This window comes from Equus przewalskii, chromosome 24 (assembly GCF_037783145.1).
Source record: "Equus przewalskii isolate Varuska chromosome 24, EquPr2, whole genome shotgun sequence".
Lineage (NCBI taxonomy): Eukaryota > Metazoa > Chordata > Mammalia > Perissodactyla > Equidae > Equus > Equus przewalskii.
This window is the reverse complement of record NC_091854.1, coordinates 21,699,149-21,720,186: the sequence shown is the minus strand read 5'-3', so window position 1 is coordinate 21,720,186 and position 21,038 is coordinate 21,699,149. Positions and strand designations below refer to the sequence as shown.

The window sequence follows — 21,038 nt, the reverse complement described above, 5'->3', positions numbered from 1 at the left end:
CTATGGAGGGGTGATTCCAAACCCATTTAACTTTTTTAAAAGTGTGAAATGTCTGCAAGTTCTCTGATCTGCTAGAGGAGACCGAATCAAGGAGAAGAAAAGGCCGCTTTCTCTCCCTAGCGGGACCCAGGTCGCTGCCTGCTGCTGACCAGACTTTGTATACGTTGAACGACAGAACATTCAAAGAAAAAAAGGAAAAAAGAAAAAGTAGCGAGCACCGAAGGGAGGCCGCCGGGACGGCACGTGACCCGGGGGCGGGGCCTCGCGGGCCGCCAGCCAGTGGCCGGGGCCGGGGGCGGGGCCGCGGCGCGGGGGGCGGGGCCTGTGCCCGCGCAGCTCACACCGCGGTCCCCTTATTTGGATCTGCGGGAATGTGGGCTGGAGCTGTCCTGCCGCGGTACCAGCCTCCAGCCTGTCGCCGGGACTGCCCCTGACCCAGGCGCGCCCGCTGCTCGGTGGCAGGAGGGCCGGCGAAGCGCCATGGCCTGCATCCTGAAGGTAACGACTCGGATCTGTGGCTCGGACGCGTGGTTGGCCAGCCCCTTGCTGCTAAAAGGCACGGAGTCAGCCGCGGTCCCACCGCATCCTCATCTCAGTTGTCTTTTCCTGGCGTTGATTTTCTTTTTGTTCCTTTGGCAAATGCATATGGAGGGAGATTCTGAAACATGCAGCTGGCATAGCTTCTCTTCCCACCATTCCTGCTTGATCGCGCCTGCATCGAAGGAGCTGCAGACTGTTGGCTCCAGGGGAGAGCAGGGCTGTGTGCCGAATAAAGGGGATGGCGAGGAGGGGAGGGGTGCTCCCGCGGGTCCTGCGGCTCCGTTGCCTGAGGCCTTTCGGGGGCCACAGAGAGAGGAGGAGTGGCTGGGCATGGGTTATTGGTGATGAGCGGGATAGCACTTTGAATGGGGGTGAGAGTGAGCAGAGCGGGGGTCTACCGAACATTTGGCCATGTGAAGAGAGAAACTTCTGAGTTTACAGGTAGTCCCTCAGGAATGAGTTTTCTATGAGATCTGCTAGCTCTAGGTGCTATTAGCTCTACTTTGGAAAAGTTCACAGGAGAATGTATTTATTAGTAGAGAATCTTGGACCCTCTTTTTGCTCAGAAATTTGAAAAGACATAATGATTTTACTCCCTATCAGAGTCTGCTCGGCCACCCCTTCTTTGTTGAGTTTTCTTTCTCCAAGTCTGGGTTCTTAGCCTGGACTGAGTATCTTTCTGGGTTCACAGTCTTGTGGCACCAGGACTTGGTGTGAGTGCCTCACTTGAGAACTTTTCATCCCAGGGGAAGAGGTTTTTGTTTGTTTATTTTTTCGTTTTTCTGCACTACTGTTTCTACCCGCGTCTAACCTGACTCCTGACTGCTTCGATCAAAAATATCCACAGCATGAAGGTTTCCGGGGCCTTGACTGGAGAATGCAAAGGCCTATTTGTTCCAAGCGTGGGGGAGCTGTGTGTGACAGAGGAAAACACCAGAAAACAATTTTTTTTGTTGTGTTATTGTGAAATAGTGTTTGTTTCTCTGTAGGGTGATTTGAAGCCATCTACTGCTGTACTAGTTACCTGAATCCTCTTCCAACATGTCTTGGTGTGAATGATGCAAATAAGAGCCTAACCTGGTAGAGTTTGTTTCCATTTCTTAGAGTAAAGGAGATGAGGTATTTCCTGTGACTTTCCTGAACTTCCTCTGATTTCCGGCTATTTTCTGAGACCTAACAAACGGTAGCAAGATAAGGTGGGTACACTATGGAATTTTTCCCTTGGATAGTCTGAGCACAAGAACTGAAATATGAAGAGTCATCTCTACTATTTATTGTATTATTAGCTGAAAGGAAAGTTGAGGAGCATGACATTTATTGTTGGCTGTCTTCTTCCCATTTGGTTTCTTGCCTGCCTCACCTTGCACGTGTTCCAAGCATTCTTAATACACATCCCAAGCTACACATGAGTCTGGTCAACCTTTCCTTTCCAGCACCTCACACTGACCTCAGACATTTAGGGCATATCTGCGTGCTCCCTATTTTTCTTCCACTGGAACTAATTTGGGATGCAGGCAGGTAAACTGCAGAGAGCAAAGGCTTTGCACTCAGAAAGACCTTGGTCTGAATGCAGGCTCCACCAACTGCTACCTGCCTGACCTTGGACAAGTGACTTAAATGTTTCTGAGTCTCAGGTTCCTCAATATAAGATCAGAATAATAGCACCTACTCCCCAGGCTTGCTGTGAGGATGAAAGAACATAGAGTATGAAAAATACTTCGTGGTGTTGGCATTTAATACGCGCCATTTTTTTCTGACATATAATAATAACTACAGTTTAATTAATCCTTATTGTATCTTCAGCCTGTTTCATATATTATAGCTTTTATTCTTAGAACAAACCCTGCCAGGTGAGCATCATTGTTTAAAACCCCATTTTACAGATAAGGAAGCTGAGTTTTCTGAGTTTGAGAGATTTGCCCAAGGCTACAGGGTTAAGGACAGAGAACCTGTATTTAGACCCAGATCTGCCAACCTTCCTTATACTTTAATGCTGTTCCCTGTACTTCCCCAGGGGGTGACTTTTTCAGATGTCCAAATACCGTTCAGAGTCCTTCCCACCTTTGAGAAACAGAGTACCTTTGTGCATTGATGGCCTAGATGGCCTGCGGTGGGCCTCTACCCCTTGTCTTTGAAAGGCCATACCTGGTGGAGTGGAGAGTCCAGAGACCTGGATTCGGAGCAAGCTTGATCTCCGGTGTATGATTTTAGATAGTTACTGCAACTTGAAACTCAATTTGCCCTAGGTATAGAATGCATAAAATTATAATAATTGTCTGGCAGGGTTTTGGGAGGGTAAAATGATGGCCTTTTTGTTTTTTAAAGGAAACATTGTCCACCCTGTGCCAGCCCTGGACTTGGTTTTGGCATCACAAGATATGTAAACTATTGACTCCCTTCTCCAGTGGCTTACAGTATAGTAAGGGGGATAGCAAAGTCAATGAATGTTTATGTACAATGTGAAGAAGAGCAGAGGTCTGTGGAAGACATAATGTGCATAAGGTGCAGAGGGAGAGAGAAGGAACCCACTCATCAGGTAATCAAGGCAGGCTTCTACTTATGATGTTGGAGCTGGGTTTTGGAGACCGAATAGGATTTTCTGCGATGGAGCTTCTGTTTTAGAAAGATAACTTTTGAGGTAGTGTCACCTTTATTCTGTGAGCAAAAACTAATGTTCTTAACGGATTTTTGAGGTAGATTTTATTATCCATTTTTACATATGAAAAAACTGAGATGCAGAGAGGTTGATTAAAGCATCATTATTTCCTACACTATGGACCTTAATAGAGGGAATCTCTCACTAGCTAGGAGGAGAAGCCCATGCCATAGCAGTGAAGGGTGGTCTTTGGGGGCATACAGAGCTATCCCCTCAAGGTATTGTGCATGGTGAGGGCTGGTGCTCATGCATAGAGCTGGCTCTCATAAGAGAATGATGATTACCTCAATAATCATCTAATTGTGGAATACATACTCCACATGGCATGGGCTTTGAAGCTAGAAATATGTGGGTTTTAATTATGGCTCCACCACCTACTAATTGTATAACCACAGGTAAGTTTCTTGATTTCACTGCCCCGGTTTCTGAAATGGGGGTGACCACGCATTCCTCAATGGATTATTCTGGGGGTTAAATGAGACTATCTACACATTAGAGAGGACAGGCTAGATATACTGCAGTAAAAACAACCTCAAGTCTTAGTAGGCTCATTTCTTGCGATGCTCTCCTGGTAGCTGTGCCATTGTGAACAATCAAGTCAGGATCAGTCTCTTTCCATGGGGTGTTTTAAAAGTCTTTAAAATTTGATAGACAAGAAAGATATTTAATGTATATTTATTTGATTACTAGTGAAGTAAGCTTTTAAATTTATATTAGCCATTTGTTTTTCTTCTTTTGCAAACTATAGCTACCTTAAAATTTTATGTAATAAACCTTTTCATATTTTCTTTTATGACTTGTGCCTTTGGTCGGCCAGTACTTTTTAAGCACAGTATCTTGTACACCTTCGATACTTAACAAATATTTGGTGAGTTGTGTTCAGGTTTTTTTGCATCCAGCCCTGAAGTGGACCCTGAGTGGACATGGAGACACAAGACACTTGTGAGTCGTTTCTGCCTTGGAGAAGGTTATGGTTTTGCCAGGTTGATGAGACTTATGAATGTGAAGTAATTAGACAGTATCACAATAGGTGCATGACAAAGCTATTGTCATCTTCTCCACCAGTCACCTCTCGTTGTAGAACATTTATCTTGATTGACGGGAACTTGGATGAAGGTTGATATCAAGTTATGAACTTGGTGTCTTCTCATTTGTTCTTCTTCCCTCTGCCCTACACCTAATCCTTCACCATATTGCATCAATTCTATCTCAAGAAAATCTCTCAGATCTGCCCATGACTCTCTATCCTAACTCCCTTCGCCTTTCCAGAGCCTAGTATTTGGTCTGTATTTTGAAATAGCCTCCTTTCCTTCCGGCTCCTTGCAATCTTGCCCATCTTCCACCTCGCTCTCAGAGTATTGTGCTGAAGTGCAGTGCTGATCAAGCCATTTGTAGGCTTAAATGCTTGTCTTGGCTCCCCAACCCCTGTGGGATAAACCCAACTGTTTAGCTTGGCATTCGAGTTCCTTCAGAATCTGGCCCCTGCCCACATGTCTGGTCTCACCACCTCCTACTCCCTTAGCTGTGGTGCAGACACTTATCTGAACTTACCGAAGTCTGTAGACATAGCACCTCCTTTCACAGCTCTGTGCCTTTGTGGTGTAGCGTAGGGATTGAGCGCCTGGGCTCTGATGTCAGACCAACCTGTGCCAGTCTTGAGATCTCTAAGCTGTAGTCTCCCCATCTGTGAAATGGGAGCAACAATAGTGCCTCCTGCTTAAGGCTATGAGGAATACATGAAGTAGTTTCTAGAACTAATAGAACAGAACCTGCCATACAGTAAGTCCTTGATAATTATTAGCTATGAATTGTTATTGTACATGTGTTTTCTCTGCAGGAAATTCCCTCTGCTATCACTTTTCCTCCACTGACAAAAGTTCTCCTTATCTTTCAACTCCTAGCACAGTATCACAGCTCTGGTCAAGCCTTGCCCTGCTTCAGCAGCTTCCTCTGTGCTCCCATGGTCGTAGTGCTTGTCACTGTGGTAGCAGGTGTTATCCTGTCCTGTCAATTAGCTCTTTACATGCCCGACTCTTTGTTTGACTATGAACTCATAAAGAGCAGAGGCCTTCCGTGGGTCAATCAGCTGGTGTTCACTAAGCATCTGTAAATGAATATTGTTCTTGCTTTAAGTAAGATTACAGACTCACTTGGAAGGTAAGTAATTAAACTAGTAATTCAAAGTATGCAAAGTATTTTGAAAGGTCTACCTGGAGGTATGGGGGTGTTGGTAGTTACCTAGTTGAGTCTCGGGGACAGAAAAGGCCTTATCTTATTCAACTTGGTATCCATAAGAACTAGCCTAGTAAAGTGTCCCCTAAATGTTTGTTAAATGTGTAAATGATGTTATTTTTATTTTTTAGAGATGCCAGTTATAGACATGGGCCTAACCTGTCCTTCTCTATACACAGCTGAATTCTTCATGGATAAAGCCTAAATTTTTCACTCTAATATATAGCAAGCATTAGAGTTGATCAGTTTGCTCCTTAAGTTTCTTCTCGGTTTGTTTCTTGTGGATCTGTTACCGCTTCTCATATAAAATCTGGAGCCAATTTTAAATCAGGAGGGAGGGGGAAGGGAGAAGAAGACGGAAGGAGGAAAGAAGGAAAGCATGGGTGTGGCTTATCTTTTATTATGATCAGTTTGGTTCCCCAGGTTAATGGGAACAACAAAGCAAAAGCAAAAAACCAAACAAAAAACTGACATCCACAACCACAATTTGTGGTTCTCAAACTATGAGGTCTGAAAGCATTTGAAAATAATATGGCTTCGCTGAGACTGGAGAGCCACAGAGACTTCACAGGTACACAGGTTATAAATCTGAAACTCTAAGATAACCCCAGCAAGGAGAGCAGACAAGGCACTTTGTCTAAAAATCTGCTATGACATTTCTTTCTGCTGCCCTGAACTGCTGAAATCTCAGTAGCTGCCTGGTGTAATTTTCAGTCTTAGGGTGCCTGAGCAGAAGCTTTTGCAGCTTCCATTTGCACACTTCGGGGAATGAGTGGTTTATGTGAAAGCAGTACTCTTTGGATGAATTGATAACACAACAGTAATAGTTGCTGTCTGTTGAACACCTCGAGTGCTCAGGCTGGGTTCTGTGCTAAGTGTTTTATATACATCATCTCATGTACACTTGTATTACAGGTGAACATACTGAGGTTCAGAGAAGCTAAGTAACTTGTCCCAGGTCCTGTGGTTAGTGGGTGGTGAAGGTGGAGTTCACCCTGGCTCTGCGTGCTTATGTAATGTGTCTTTTACCTTCGGTGCCAATTAAGTGAATGTTTATAGGGGTTTTGAATTTATTTCACCATCTTCTAACCAGGCAATACTCAGTCTATACAGCTTCCTAACACCCGCCTGGCGGGGATCACTTTGACCTGCTTTATTTTTATTTCTTCCTTCCTCAGAGTTTCCTTTGTGACAGAGGAACTAGAGGATATAGAGGGGCCACAGAGACTGGGGAGATAAAGAAGTTTCTAATTCTTCCTCTAACACTGAATAGCCCTTTGACCCTGGGCAAGTCACATGTCTCCCTGCCCCCTCGCTAGAGAAACCCACATGTCCCTCTGGGGGTGGGTAAAGGAGAAGGATGCTACAAAGTTGGATTTACCATTAGGCCAAGCTTCAGGGCCCCTCCCAGGCTCTGGGAAGAGATCCTGGCATTTTTGTATTTATAATTTTATATTCATTTTCTTAAAGAGACTCACAAATTGTATAAGCTTCAGGCTCCCCAACCTGGATCCCCCTGGGTGCCGTTGGAGTCCAAAAGAGAGGATGCTTATGAGTGCACTTTGCAGAGCAGAATGCACTGTACACATGTGGTAAAACTATTATTAGCATTATTAATAATTAGATAACAGCTTGAGTCAAGGAAACCTGTCTTGGGAACTGGTGAGAGAAAGAAGGGCTTAAATTTGAGGACGAAGCTTTCCAGTAGATGGGGAACGTTATGAAAGTCATGAAATCTCCTCCCCAGGAGGGAACTTTCTCTCTGTTTGCAAGGATTTAACACACACTCTGCTGAGGGCTGGGAGTTGGATGAGTTCTTTTCTGTTTCCCGGTTTCAGGGAAAAGTGGAGGAAGGCATTTTTCTATTTGGAGAGAGTAGATTTACAAGTGCTACCAGGATCCCATTACAGAAAGCTGCGGCTGGCTCCCCGTTATTAACAGCCTGTTATTCGGTGTTTGGATTATCCAGGCCCTGTCCATCCCCAGCCATTCTGCTGTACACCTTTTACGCATTTTACTGCCAATTAGCACCTCCGCCAGCGCCGGGAAAGGGAGAGGAGCAAACCCCCAAAGGGGTTCATTCCCCTCCTTAGCTGCTCCGTCAAGGTTTGTCTGCAGGAAGGTAGTTACAGGAAAGGGCTCAAGTGAGGTGAAGGATTATCTGTGCTTTTACCATTGTTCTCTCTCTTCCTCAGCTCACGGATGCAGAGTGGGCTCTGCTTCTGATTTTAAACTGATTTAAAGTCGCTAAGTCAGAGCTTGGCCTAGGGATCCAGAGACTTCAATAAACAGCAGCCCCAGGGTAGCTGATGTTCTCAGAGGGACCCTTTGCCCCACACCCCGTTTCTCCAGGCCTCGCTCTCATTTCCTGTGTGGTGTGGAGGGGTGGGGGCTCACAACATCTGGTACTTGGAGAGTGGGGAAAGTTAACTCCTACAGAGACCACTCAGGGGCCAGGAAAAGAGAGGGCCTTGTGCTTGAGTCATGCTAGTGTGTGTGTAAAAACAATGTGTGTGTCTCTGTATATACAGAGTAGATATAAATATAGAAAGAGAAGTACGCACCCACATTCATTCAATCATATCTTAGTATTGACTGAGATTTGAAATCTCTTGCACATACAATCCTCTTCTGGAAGGGACTTCTCTCTAATTTCAAAGGCTATTTTGTTTCCTAGTGAATTTATTAGCTGTGGGTTTACCAGACACAAAAGAAAAGCTCCTTTGGTTGGTTTGAAAACTCTGTTTGCCTCGTGCTCTAAGATTGTGATCGCAGGAGAATTAGAAATAAAATGTGCATGTCCTGCAGTAAAAGGGAGTCATCATGTGGGATTAAAATGTGCACATGGAGCTCATCTTAGGTTTTAAGGACTGGACTGAGCAAATGTCTGTCTTGGGACGATTCCCCTCCTTGGGACAAGTGGGACACACCTGCGGAGAGCAGGGCTGCCCTTCCTGGGATCGTTGTTTAGGTTCTTGGCCCCAACGATGTGCTGGACTCGAAAGAAAGAGAAGTGAAGGTCTCTATTTATGAAGGGTTTGCCTTATCAATCAGGGAAAATGGTAGCCAGGAGCCAAGGGCTGTTCTCTGAGTTGTGGGCAGTAAGGGGACTGTGGGGGGCAGAGTTCAGAGCTGGACCGCCTGACACTGCATCTGATTCAAGCTTTGTGATGAGTATCAGTCATGACAATAAAACCTTTATTTAACGCTCTGCAGCAGTGCTGTCCAGTAGAAATACAATGTGGGCCACTTTTGCAATTTCACATTTTCTAAGAGCCATATTTTAAAAAAAGCAAAAAGGAGCAGGCAGAATTTACTTTAATACCATATTTTATTTAACTCACTCCAAAACATTTTCATTTCAACATGTAATCAATATAAAAATTATTAATGAGATATTTATATTCTTTTTGCATAAGCCTTCAAAATTCAGTGTATATTTTGCCGTTACAGCATATTTCCATTCAGATGCTAAATTTTCATCAGAAATACTTGATCTGTATTTAGATTTTATAAAATTTACAGTCAAAAAAAGTAGATTCACACATTCAAGTTGCTCCAAAGATGCTTAAGTTTTCCAAGAGTTGAATCGAGTATCAGTTTTCAAATGTTAATTAAATAAAATAAAACAAAGTGAAAAATGTGGTTTCTCAGTCACACCAGCCATTTCTCAAGTGCTTAACATCCAAATGTGAGTAGTGGCTACTGTATTGGACGGCATGTCCATCCAGGTAGTCATCCTCACCATCGGAAGGGACCGCTAAACTTGGAGGCAAGGAGAGCAGTGTAGGGGGTGGGGGAAGGATTGCCTCCTTGCGAGGGGGATGGGGGGGATGGTCAGAGGAGAGGACACCCCTGTTGGTCAGACTCTTGGCAACCAAACAAAAGGAAATGATGAGCACGGAAGGAGCACCCAACCCGGGGACACACTGGAGCCTTTGACGAGCCCTTGATATTTCATCTGAAAATGGAGTCCTAGGTTTTCCCATATCCTGAGCCTGTCTGACCCCCAGGTGTTGAGCAGCTGTGGGTTCTCCCGAGGGAGTGCTGCTTTGGTCTCAGTGTGGTGGCGGGAACTCCCTGAGGCTTTGAGGTCAGAGACAGACTTTACACACTTTTGTTTGAGTCATTCCTTTGCTCCAGGAGGGCCATATGGCAGCAATTTAGACATCCAGAACAAGCCACATGTCTTCTTTTAAGTCAAGAGAATAAGGTGGTTGGGGTTCCTTTGTACAGTTTTCTGCTTTTTTCACTGCTTGTTGTGCCTCCATAAATTCAGCAATATCCTAATAGATGGATGTCCAATGGCGCTTAGAGCAAATGAGTTTGTGAACCTGAAGCTCTGTTTTGCCTACACTTCCTGCTCCACTTAATCTTCCTGGATCATAGAGTGTTAGCATTTTCTCATAAGATGAACATTTCCTTATAACAATGACCGTAGGTGGTGTTTGCTGAGTCCTTCTCTCCAGCAGACAGCCTGTCAGATGTTGTGAGATAAGATTTCAGGATGGGCGTTATTACTTTCATCTGACAGAGGAGGAAACTCTGCCTCATATAACTTAACAACTTTGCTAATGCAAGAGCAATAGACCAGGGTTCACAAACGACAGCCCTTGGGCCGAATTGCACCCCCTGCCCCGTCATCACCTGTGTATATGTATAGCCCATGAGTAAGAACGGCTTTGGCATTTTTAAATGGTTGAAAAAAACTCAAAAGAGGAATAAGATTTCCTGACGACTGAAAATGTATGAAATTCAAATATCAGTGTCTGTAAATAAAGTTTTATTGGAACACAGCCATGCTTATTCATTTCCCAGTGCCTATATCTGCTTTCATGCTACAGCAGGAGAGTTGAGAAGATGACATGTGAACTGTATGGTCTGCAAAGCCTTAAATATTTACTAACTCTCTCTTCACAGAGAAAGCGTGCCAGCCCCTGTGCTGGACTGTTAAGTTCTTTCAGTAGACTGTAAGAGCCTGGTCAGGGGTGGTGCGAGTTCTCTCACATGTGGCCAACACTAGCCCTGAGGCCTCACACCGTGAATGTCAGGGATATGGACAGAGTGTGGAGCCAAGGACTCTGTGTGGAAGAGGAGACTGAAGCTTCGAGAGGATAAGTCACTCCCCAAAACCACTCCAAAGCCTGATCCCTAAGTCTGTTGCTTTTAGCAGATATGCTGACTACAGTGCTTCCCAATTTGAACTGCACCAGGACCCCCTGACGGACTTGCTACATCAGAGGTTGCTAAGCCCCACCCCCAGAGTTTATGATTCTGTAGGTCTGGGGTGGAGCCCAAGAATCTGCGTTTCTAACAAGCCCCCAGGTGATGCTGATGATGGCCATCTGTGGACCACACTCTGTGTAGCCCTGCCATTCTACATCCTGCTCAGCAAATGGTTGTTGAGTCAAGAAAGTCTTCAAACCCATGCATGCCCCGACAGAAACTTACTAGAAATGTAAGTCCATTGAGAAATTTAAGTCAGTTGACTTCTAATCAGCTTTTTAGGCATTGTAATCATTTGATTTCTGCCCCCGTTGTTCTCATTAAACCCCAAGACTCTACATGCCATGCAGCTCAGGCCACCATGAATATGGAATTGCATGGGTCTCTGTGCCCAGCAGCAAGGGGCTGGGGCTGAAATGAACCCGTGCCGGTGGCATCCTTCCTGTGTTTCTGGAAACTCAGTTTCTTTCAGATCAATTTAAAAACAGTTTATGATGATTTATAAACCAGGAATTTGGTTCCTGCTGATTGGGTGTCAAACCTTTTTCACTTTGCTGCCCCCTGTTTCTCTGCTTTCTAGCAAGGAGACATGGGGGTGCAGGAAACAGCTTCTGCAGTCAAATTGTACTGGCTTTGGTCAGGAAAGTTAATGCGTTAGTGCTAGAGTTCGATATCTTAATTATTGGCTTAGTTAGTCTCATATTTAAAAAGTCATTATTTAAGGATTAGGAACGGGGAGAGCGAAGACTGGTGAAAGATGATAGCCTTTTTTTTTTCATGTTGATGATTCATAGCCTTGTTTGGGATTTTAATAAGTAACAAAAGGCATTGGAAACCACTGATTTAATCTCTTCTTATAGGCTCATATTGGCATAAAGAAGAAAATAAATCTCTAAAGATTTCCCTTTTGCTTTCTCTTGGCTCTCTGTTTTTGTGCCCTTATTTGTTATGCAGCCCATTTTGCTGATTTCCCCCTTTCATGTCTGGCCTCTGGGCCCCTCCCCAATACAGGTGTTATGGGGAATCAGTAGCTAGTGTGTCTAGGGAACCATAATGTCAGCTCTCTGGAAGGGAAGCCTTCTAGAACTCTATACCAGGTAGATAAAGCCCTCATGCAGAGTCCCAGGATGTAAGCCTTCCCACTAGGAATTCTCTGGGAAATGGGACGCATTTCTGTGCCTGGTATAAAATCATTGGTGTGGCATTCATGACAGCCGGTGGATGTCACCCCGCACACCACACCTTTGCCACTCCCTGGAGGCTGACTTTCCTACTACTCGTGTTTGCTCTTTAATTGCTGACTTTCTCGACTTGTTGTCCTTCCTTTCCCCATGTTTCTAGGAGAAAATTCCTTCCCCAGGAGCAGCGAGTACCTGAGCCACTGCACCTCCTGCTGCCACCTTGTTTATTTTCCCTCATTCCCCCAGTCGGGAGTCAGAGAATCTCTCTCTCCTGCCCTGGTTTGTGTCACTTCGTTAATTGTTCCTTGGCTGGTTTGGTGCGTGTTGAATTCCACCGTGCGGTTTAACCCTGGCAGGTTCCTGCCTGTGATTGCTGACTTGTGGGTAAAGGAAGGCTTGTTTCCCTCCTACCCACCTTTGACCCTTGAGATCAAAACCTTATTTAAAGAAGTGACATGCAAGTCCTATGCCACTCTAGGTTCTGTGTCAGAACCGCTGAAATTCACCATATGTTCTCTACATTTGATGGGTTAGGGGGTCTGTGTTTGACCCTTTTTCCCTCTGATCTTCATTCAGCAAATAGAGACTGTGAAGGGGAAGTTTATTATCAAGCACCCAGAGAAAATCCAGGTTCTGTGGGGACAGGAGGGCAGAGGGAATGGAGATAAGAGGGAGGGTGAAGATTTAAGCCCTTCTAAGGGAAATTAGGGTCTGTATGAAAGATAATATTAATAGTAGCAATAGCTTATGTTTGCTGAGTGCTTACAGACCCTGTGTTGGGGCTTTTTATTTTTGCATTTATCTCATTTAATCCTTACCAGCTCATAAGGTAGGTGTGATTATAGGTTCCCATACAGATGAGGAAATGGCGGCTTAGCGAGGCTCTGTGATGTCCCCCAGGCTGCGCAGGTCAGCAAGGAGGCTTTGAACCCAGGAGTTTGGTCGAAGTGAAATACATGTAATAGGATATATTCCTATAGTCACACATGGATGAACCTATTTGTGACTTGCCCACAATAATAATAACTGTAATGGTAGAATAACATCATGAAACATTTTCTGGCACTAACTTTATGGTACGTACTGTATTTAAGGCATACACATGATTGCCTTTAATATTCAACAGTCCTGTTAGAAAAATCCTATTATCATATCTGTTTTACCTGTGAGGAGACCCTGAGGCTTCGAGAAAGCTCAAGTTCTTTGCCCAAGGTCCCGTGGCTAGCGAGTAGAAAATTTGTGGGACCATATTATTTTTATAATGATTACTGTTATTAGCTAACATTTACTGTATGCAGTCAGTCCCAGGCACTATTCTCAGCACTTTACATTTATTAACTCATTTAATCCCTATTTTCCAGATACAGAAACTGAGGCACAGAGTGGTCAAGGTCACCAAACTATTTTTGGCAGTGGTGAGATTTGAACTCACGCATTTTGGCTCTGGCGTCTGTGTATGTAACAAACATGCGTGTGCCCACAAACTCTGTTTTGTTTTGCCCCTTTGGTGGTTTACCTCCTAGTGCAGAGAATCACTTAGGACTTTTGAAATCCATTCCAATGTGAGTTCAACTTACTTCAAAGGAGCTTATTAAAATAAAAAAGATTGCTTGGTTTTTGACTTGAGGTAAACTGGATTAAGAAAACTTCTATGAGGGTTTTTTTTTTTTTTTTAAATACCTTTGAAGAATTAGTTTCCTTGTGGAGACGGCCTTTGTACTTGAGTGTGAGCCCACTCTTCTGACTGGGTGAGGCTGCGGGCAGTTCCCCTCTTGACTGCCCTCGTCTTCATCGCCAGTCCCCTCCATAACTCCACAGGGCAGCCAGAGTGACCTTTACAAAGGAAATCAGATTCTGGCAGTTCTCTGTCTAAACGTTTTGGTAGGTTTCCATTTCACTTGGGACAAAATCTAGCCTCCTTCCGTGGCTCACAATGCTCTTGATCTTGCTGCTGCTTATTCCTGAGAAATCATCTGCACCTTGGTCGACTGCTCATTTTCATTCCATCCCCTTCTTGACCACGCCAGGTTCCTTCCGGCTTCAGAGCCTTTGAGATGCTGTTCCCCTCTCAGCCATACCTTGCCCCCACCTTCTTTTTGAGCCTATTTCTTCCCACTTGTCATGTCCCAAATTAAAGTTTACTGCCTCAGACAGGCCTCTGCTGATTATGCCAAAGAAATATATCTCTTCCTGATATTCCCTATTGTGCTTCCCTGTTTCTTGTGTGCCTAGCACTTCTGAATATATGAATATATGCATATTTGTTTGTTTGCCTGTCAGTCAAAAGACTGAACGAGCAGGGATCATGATTATTACTCTGTATCTGGCATCTAGCATGGTGCAGTCAACAAACAAATGAATAATTGAATGAATTAATTTCAAGCCAAAAGAATAGCACGTGCAAAGATGTACTGGAATAAAGGAAGAGGTCATTTTGGGGAAGAGTGAAAAGTTGTGGACGGCTGTCGCCGAGCTGGTTTTGGGAGCTGGTGGAGACGTATGGTTGGGGTCAGATCGTGAAGAATGGTGTAAGTCCTGCCAAGGAGTGCAGACTTTGTGCTCTGGAAATGGGAAAACGCTGATGGTTTTAAACAGATCATTAAATGCAGTGGAGGTATTGAGTCAGGGAAAACAATGTTCTATTGTCCTACTATCTCTGAGAGCACTCAGACTCCTTGGATTGACTCTGGTCATTGTCCTTTGTGTCTGGAAATTAGTTGTCCCAATTATGATTTTGCTACAATGATTGCATAGGCAGAATTTCAAACAGAACCCTGGAAATTAAAATGTGCCAAAGACGTAGTGTGCTTGTTTATGGCAGAGCTTGGTTTTTTTAAAACTACCAAATGGGGATGAGCCAACAATAAAATGAAACTAAACATTTTATACAAATAAGTTATTAGTTGTTCAGGTTGTTCAACTTTCCATTTAATGAAAGGAGTCTTAAATTTGGGTCATGTAGGTGACACATTGCAGACTTTAGGCTCTGTTTGGTAGAGCTGACTTTTATATTCAGTTGGTAGTATTGCTCTTGAGGAGGATGCTAGGTAGTTCTGCCCCATGGGTCATTATATAATGACTGTCTTTGAACCCTGCCTTGGAAGGACAATAGTAGTGTCCTTACAGCAGCTATTATTTATTGAGCATCTACTATGTGGCAGGCACTGAGCCAACATCTTACATTAAGTGGGTAAAACTTCAAAGAATTTGTTTGAGGTGAATGTATTCCCATTTTACAGACTGAGAAACAGGCTAAGGGAAGTTAAGTAATTCTCTCAGGTAAGTAGTGGAGCCAGGGACCTAAATTCAGCTCTGTCTAACTCAAAATGCCCTGCTTTTAACCCTTTTAATCCTACCTCTGAGGAGGAGAGAATCATATAGGACTATGGAGATGAACTATAATCATAACTACACTTTGAAGAAGCTTATGGAAATAATTTTGATCTGAGTTAGACTGAATATAAAAAAATCAAGGAATTCTAAGAACATTTTTTTTGATTTGAAGAACTTTGAAGGTAGTTTACGCTTAGGGCATTTTCCCTAACCTGTTTAGCTGACGTCATACCTAGTGGGATTCGTTTCCCTGATGAGCAGATGCTTGAACGGAATCTCGATGGATGAGCATGAGCTTTTTCAGGCTGACTAGTTGGGATGGCTGTGCCGTATCCACCTCCTGGTCTCTCTACCCCAGTCTCCTCTTCACTCACCATTCTGGACTCAGCTCTTGACACAGCAGCCAGAAGGTACTTTAAAAAATGTATATATAAGATTATCTCATTCCCTTGCCTAACTGGTCATATTCTGGGAGGAAATGTTTGCAAATCGTATCTCTGATAAGGGGTTAATATATAAAATATGTAAAGAACTCATACAACTCAATAGCAAAAAACCAAACCATTGGATTAAAAAATGGGCAGAGGATCTGAATAGGCATTTTTTTCAAAGAAGACATACACATGGCCAACAGGTACCTGAAAATGTGCTCGACATCACTAATCATCGGAGAAATGCAAATCAAAGCCCCAATGGGATTCCAACCTCACACCTCTCCTAATGGCTGTTATCAAAAAGACAAGAAATAGCAAATGTTGGGGAGGATGTGGAGAAAAGGGAACTCTTGTGCACTGTTGGTGGGAAAGTAAATTGGTGCAGCCACTATGGAAAACAGTATGGAGGTTCCTCAAAAAGTTAAAACTAGATCTATCATATGGTCCAGCACTCCCACTTCTGGGTATTTATCCAAAGGAAATGAAAACATGATATTGAAAAGATATCTGCACCCCCGTGTTCTTTGCAGCATTATTCATAATAGCGACAAACACAGAAACAACCTAAGTGTCTATTGATGGATGAATGGGTAAAGAAAATGTGATATATATATATATATATATATATGATGGAGATTATTCAGCCACGAAAATGAAGGAAATCCTGCTAGCCATTTGCAACAACATGGATGGACCTTGAGGGCATTATGCTAAGTGAAATAAGTCAGATAGAGAAAGACAAATGCCTTACATGTGGAATCTAAATAAAATAAAATAAAATAAACCAAAAACTGAACTTACAGATACAGAGAACAGATTGGTGGTTGCCAGAGGTGGAGGGGCAGCGGGAAGGATGGGTGAAATTAGTGAAGGGGGTCGAAATGTACAAACTTTCAGTTATAAAATAAATAAGTTCTTGGGTATGTAATGTCTAGCATGGTGACTGCAGTGATTAGTACTATACTGTATATTTGAAAGTTGTTAAGAAAGTAGATCTTAAAAGTTCCCATCACAAGAAAGAAAATTGTAACTATATGTGGTGACGAATGTTAACTAGACTTATTGTGATGATCATTTTGTAATATATACATATATCAAATCCTTATGTTGTATGCCTGAAACTAATATAATGTTATTTGTTAATTATATCTCAAGAAAAATGCATACAAGATGATCTCATTCCCTTGCTTAACTGGTCAATGGCTTCTGTTTCATTTGGAATAAATTACAATCCTTTTATCCTGACTTTTATCCTGACTCCACGGGCCTGCGTGACCTGCTCTCACCTCCCTCTCCAGTCTCCTCTAAGGCACTCAACCTTCCTCTCTCTGTTCTAGCTACTCAAAGATCTTTTCAGTCCCTGGACCTGAAACAGGACATTTGTAGGGGAACGGTGGGTAGTTCTGTATGGCTGGAGATTAGACTGGACTAAGGGGGCTGGTGGGAGATTAGCCAAAGCAGTTTGGACTTGACCTTGTCCAAAGAACACCTTTGGAACATTTTGAGTAATGGAACACTTTGAGACATTTTAAGCACCAGACATTTATGTGGTGGAGCCATTGGTCTGGGCAGTAGAATATCCTGTTGTCTTATTGACTTTTTAGAGTGTTTGGAGTCCTTGCATTGGCTCTGGTTATTGTCTTTGTATTTGGAAGTTATTTATTCTGATTATGACTGCACAGGATAATCTCTACCAGAAGCCTGTAAGTTAAAACATGGCAGTGCCATTTCTCTCCCGGGGTGTGGTGCAGTCAGTCACAGCTAAGGCACGTGTTCCTTGAGATCAGGGAGCTGGCCTGGGGTCTCCTATGGCTCCAGCCCACAGTTGTGTGACCACACTTTAATGAGAATGTGGCATCTGTAAAATCTGTAAAATTTGGATATAAGCAAATTTATCAATTTTTTGGAAAGTGCTAATAAAAGTAAAATATTCTTGGCAGATAAAGCTATTAATATAGGTGTTGGAATTTTCATTTAGCCAGAGCAGTCCTGAATTTAGAAGTAATCATTTGAGCCCTTAGATCATTGATGGCACAGTTCAGGGTCTTTCTGATGTGGATGAACAGTTAATATTTGTAATCTTAAACTGTGGTTTGGGGGGAGTGAGGCGCTTCTGACCCATCGCCTGTTAAATGTGTACTGTGTCCCAGTCCTGACTTGGGGGCAGTTCCATATTATTGCCCTTGAGGCGGCCGTTTCATGAGCAGTGCTAAGCGCACACCCTCAAGCCCCGCGCCAGATGTGTGTATGTCAGTTAAGCTTCAACACCTCTGGGACTCTGTTTCGTGAGCCCCCTGTGAGTTTGTATGTTAATGGGGAAGTGCGAGTTTAGAGAAGTTAAGTGCTTAGAAATTAAGGGTTTAGAGAAGTTAAGTGAAAGAATTAGTGGATCTAGGGCCAGGAGTGTAAATCAGTTCTGACTGACTCCAAGACCCACATTCTTAACTCCAGCCCTGCCCTTGACATCAGCTGTCCTACAGGCAGGCCAGATTGTAGACACACAGGTAGGAACAGAGAAAGAGATCTCCTTTCCTGTAGACCTGAAATGAAAACGTCTCTTGGGCCATCTTGTCTGAAGCCTATCTTTCTGTCTTGGGCTTGTCTCTCCGGTTAGAGATGTACTTTGTTTTGCCTGATACTTTTTTTTTTCTTTTTAAGTAAGTAGTACAGGCATCAGTCTTCTGTAAACTCAATCAGAATTAAGTAAGGAAGTTTGCTATTTAAAGGACCTTGTGGCTAATCCCTTGTAAAATAATAGTTTGTAATTGAATATGAATGCTTTAGTTATTCTGTTTCATCCCTTGACTTTCAAAACGATCATAATAGCGAAAGCCAACCTTTTTTGTTATGTACCAGGTGCTCTTATAATCGTTTTTTGTGGGGGTTTCTAATCTGATCCTCACAACAACCCTGTGAGATGAGTGCTGTTCTTGTGTCCATTTTACAGAGGAGGAAACTGAGAAGCAGAGATGCAAGGTGAAGGGATGGCTTCTTGGCATGCGACCTGTGTGATCACAAGACCCCACGCTTAGAAGGGCCCCCCGCTTGAATGAATGTTCTACAATTGCTGTCTAAAAGTTCTTCATGATTTTGAACAAAGGTCCTCATGTTTTTATTTTGCACAGGGTCCTGCGAGTTATATAGCTGGTCCTGCCTAGGTGAGTTGTCCAAGGTCACTCAGGGGTGAGCGGCAGAGCAGGGTTCAAACCCAGCCAGCCAGCCTCAAGCTTGCACTCCTTCATGGACGCGCTCCAGCTTCCAGTGCCCCATGTTCTTAAAGCAAGGGACTCCACCTTCTTTTCCCTTGGGCCTGTCGTTAGAGACAGGCGGTTTGACTCATCTTTGTTGAATTCTTTGGATCTGAGCTTTGCTTGTTGGGCTGTGTCTGATACATACAGTTTCCTGACTAGGTTTGTAGGAGAGCAGTGGGGAAGATTTGAAGGTACGGCAAGAATTGCACCTCCTTACCGTGGTGAAAAATCGTAGCCTAAAGATCAACAAGAATAAGGTGGAAATGCTGTAACACATTTGTTTTGTACAACTTCACCGGAAAAAAAAGAAAAAGAAAGCCCCACTGCATGTGAAGGGATGGTCCCTCAGCACTGCTTCTCTGCATGCGGTGCTCTGCAGACTGGCGACACTTAATTACCACCTACAGTTTCATGGACTGTTTTACAAGAAGCTGCTTTTTCAGCCGTTCATGGATTGCTATAAAGGGAAATATAGAAAGATAGAAGAGGATTTCCATCATGTTGGCGAAAATCATCCCTCCATGGCCTGTGGCTAGAGCCTGAGACTGCCAGAGGTACATCGCTCGGTTTTCCAGAGAACTTTCGTGAAGAGGCAGAGGCCAGCAAGACGGCAGAGCTCGGAGGTGGAAGGAGTAAGGACGCAGATCTGAGTGTAGTTGCCACAGGGCACCTGGGCTCTGACCGAGGCGGGCATCAGCCACAGGGGCTCCAAGAAAGCAGCTGACAAAGTGAAGAGGAGTCTAGGAACCTCAGGGGAGTTACCCAGATGGAGAAGTTCGAAAAAGCGTCCCAGACGGAGGGAACGGTGCACGGGATGCATGAAAGCGTGGAGGTGAGGGAGGTCTTGGTCAGGGTGAGCTGCAAGCATTTGACCCTGGCTGACGTGTCGGAGATGACGTTGGGGAGGTGGGTGGGGACCAAATCCTCATGAACTTTGTATGCTAGGTTAAGGAGTGTGAATTTATATCCCAAGGTATTAGGGATGATGATGATAGCTACCATTTATTGAGGGCTTCCCCATAAGTTACAAGTATCCATGTGGTCCCTGGTCACGTGGATACCTGTTAAAGGGACGTGATGTGCACACTCAGTGGTCGTTATTAGTACCTGAGATGCCTGGGGACTCTGGAGTCAGTGGGGTCCCCACTCTGCCATTTGCAGCCCTGGGATTTGGGGCAGGCAGCACACCTTTCTGAACCTTTGTTTTCTTGTCTCCCGACTGGACGTGGTAATCATGTCTCCTCCACTGTTTGTTGTCAGGAACAATATGAAGTAAGACTATGTACTTTGTATAAATAATGTTTATTGTTTAAATTGTCTCTAGGGTAAGAAATTTTATTTACTACTTGTACTCTACTTTTGTTTTTTTGTATCATTCATGGCAACTTTGTATGTCATTTCAAAGCTGGGTAGTTCTAGGCAGACTGGTTAATTAGTTGCCTTTTAGGAAGACTGGGTAGTTCATTGCCGGCATGGGAGGATGACAGTTTCCTCCGGGCAGTGGTCAGACTTCTCACTGCGGGTGATCTTGGACACAGCGCTTGACTTCTCTGAACTTCAGTTTCCTCCTGGAAGATGAAGACAAATCTGCCTACTTGTAAGGACTATTGTGAAGGAGATTTAATGACATATTTGATGTAAAGTGCTTGGCACATGACAAGGGTTCAAAAAAGTGGTAACTATTATTATTTTCATTCTGAGAAGAAAGGAGTTAGCATTCCCGTGTTGAGTGTTAGAAGAGTGGGGCAGACAGCGTAAGAGGTGTTTATACACTTTCCTTCCTCTTCTCTCAATCCTCCCCCCTTCCCTCCCTCCATCTCCAATCTTTTTCTCCCCTCCAGGCTCAGTGAAATTGGATGTCTTGTGATTGTGGCACAGCCTTTGCCATAGCGCCTTCAGACATGCCCTTCTAACACTGACAAATGAATCAAAGCAGGAACTGCCCAGGGTTTTCTGTTGAATTTTCTAACATTTCATGCCCTCACGTGTGGGGATGGTGCCAGCTCTGCCTAGTGAACTCAGCCCAGACAGAGACTGGAGGAGCTGGCACTGCTGGTGGAGGGCTTGGTTGCCTAGGCAACCTTTACCTATGCTGATGACAAAGGGGCTGTCACCGCGCTGCCTGATGCTTGTGGAAGTGTATCAAGTTATGGGGGAGACAGAAAGAAACAATTTTCTCCTGAAA

General features: G+C 43.9%; 1 protein-coding gene across 8 annotated transcripts in view; it reads left to right on the top strand.

Moving 5' to 3' along the window:
• The first annotated feature begins 291 nt into the window (after nucleotides 1–291).
• ST6GALNAC3 (ST6 N-acetylgalactosaminide alpha-2,6-sialyltransferase 3) overlaps nucleotides 292–21,038 on the top strand; it is a 498,766-nt gene continuing 478,019 nt past the window's right edge. For all 8 annotated transcript variants that reach the window (XR_011532315.1, XM_070591832.1, XM_008517749.2 and 5 more), the window contains exon 1: nucleotides 292–498. Coding sequence is in view for 7 of the 8 variants with exons in the window: in XM_070591832.1 (XP_070447933.1) it covers nucleotides 481–498 (18 nt within the window). In the remaining variant the exon portion in view is untranslated. The remainder of the gene's footprint in view (nucleotides 499–21,038) is intronic.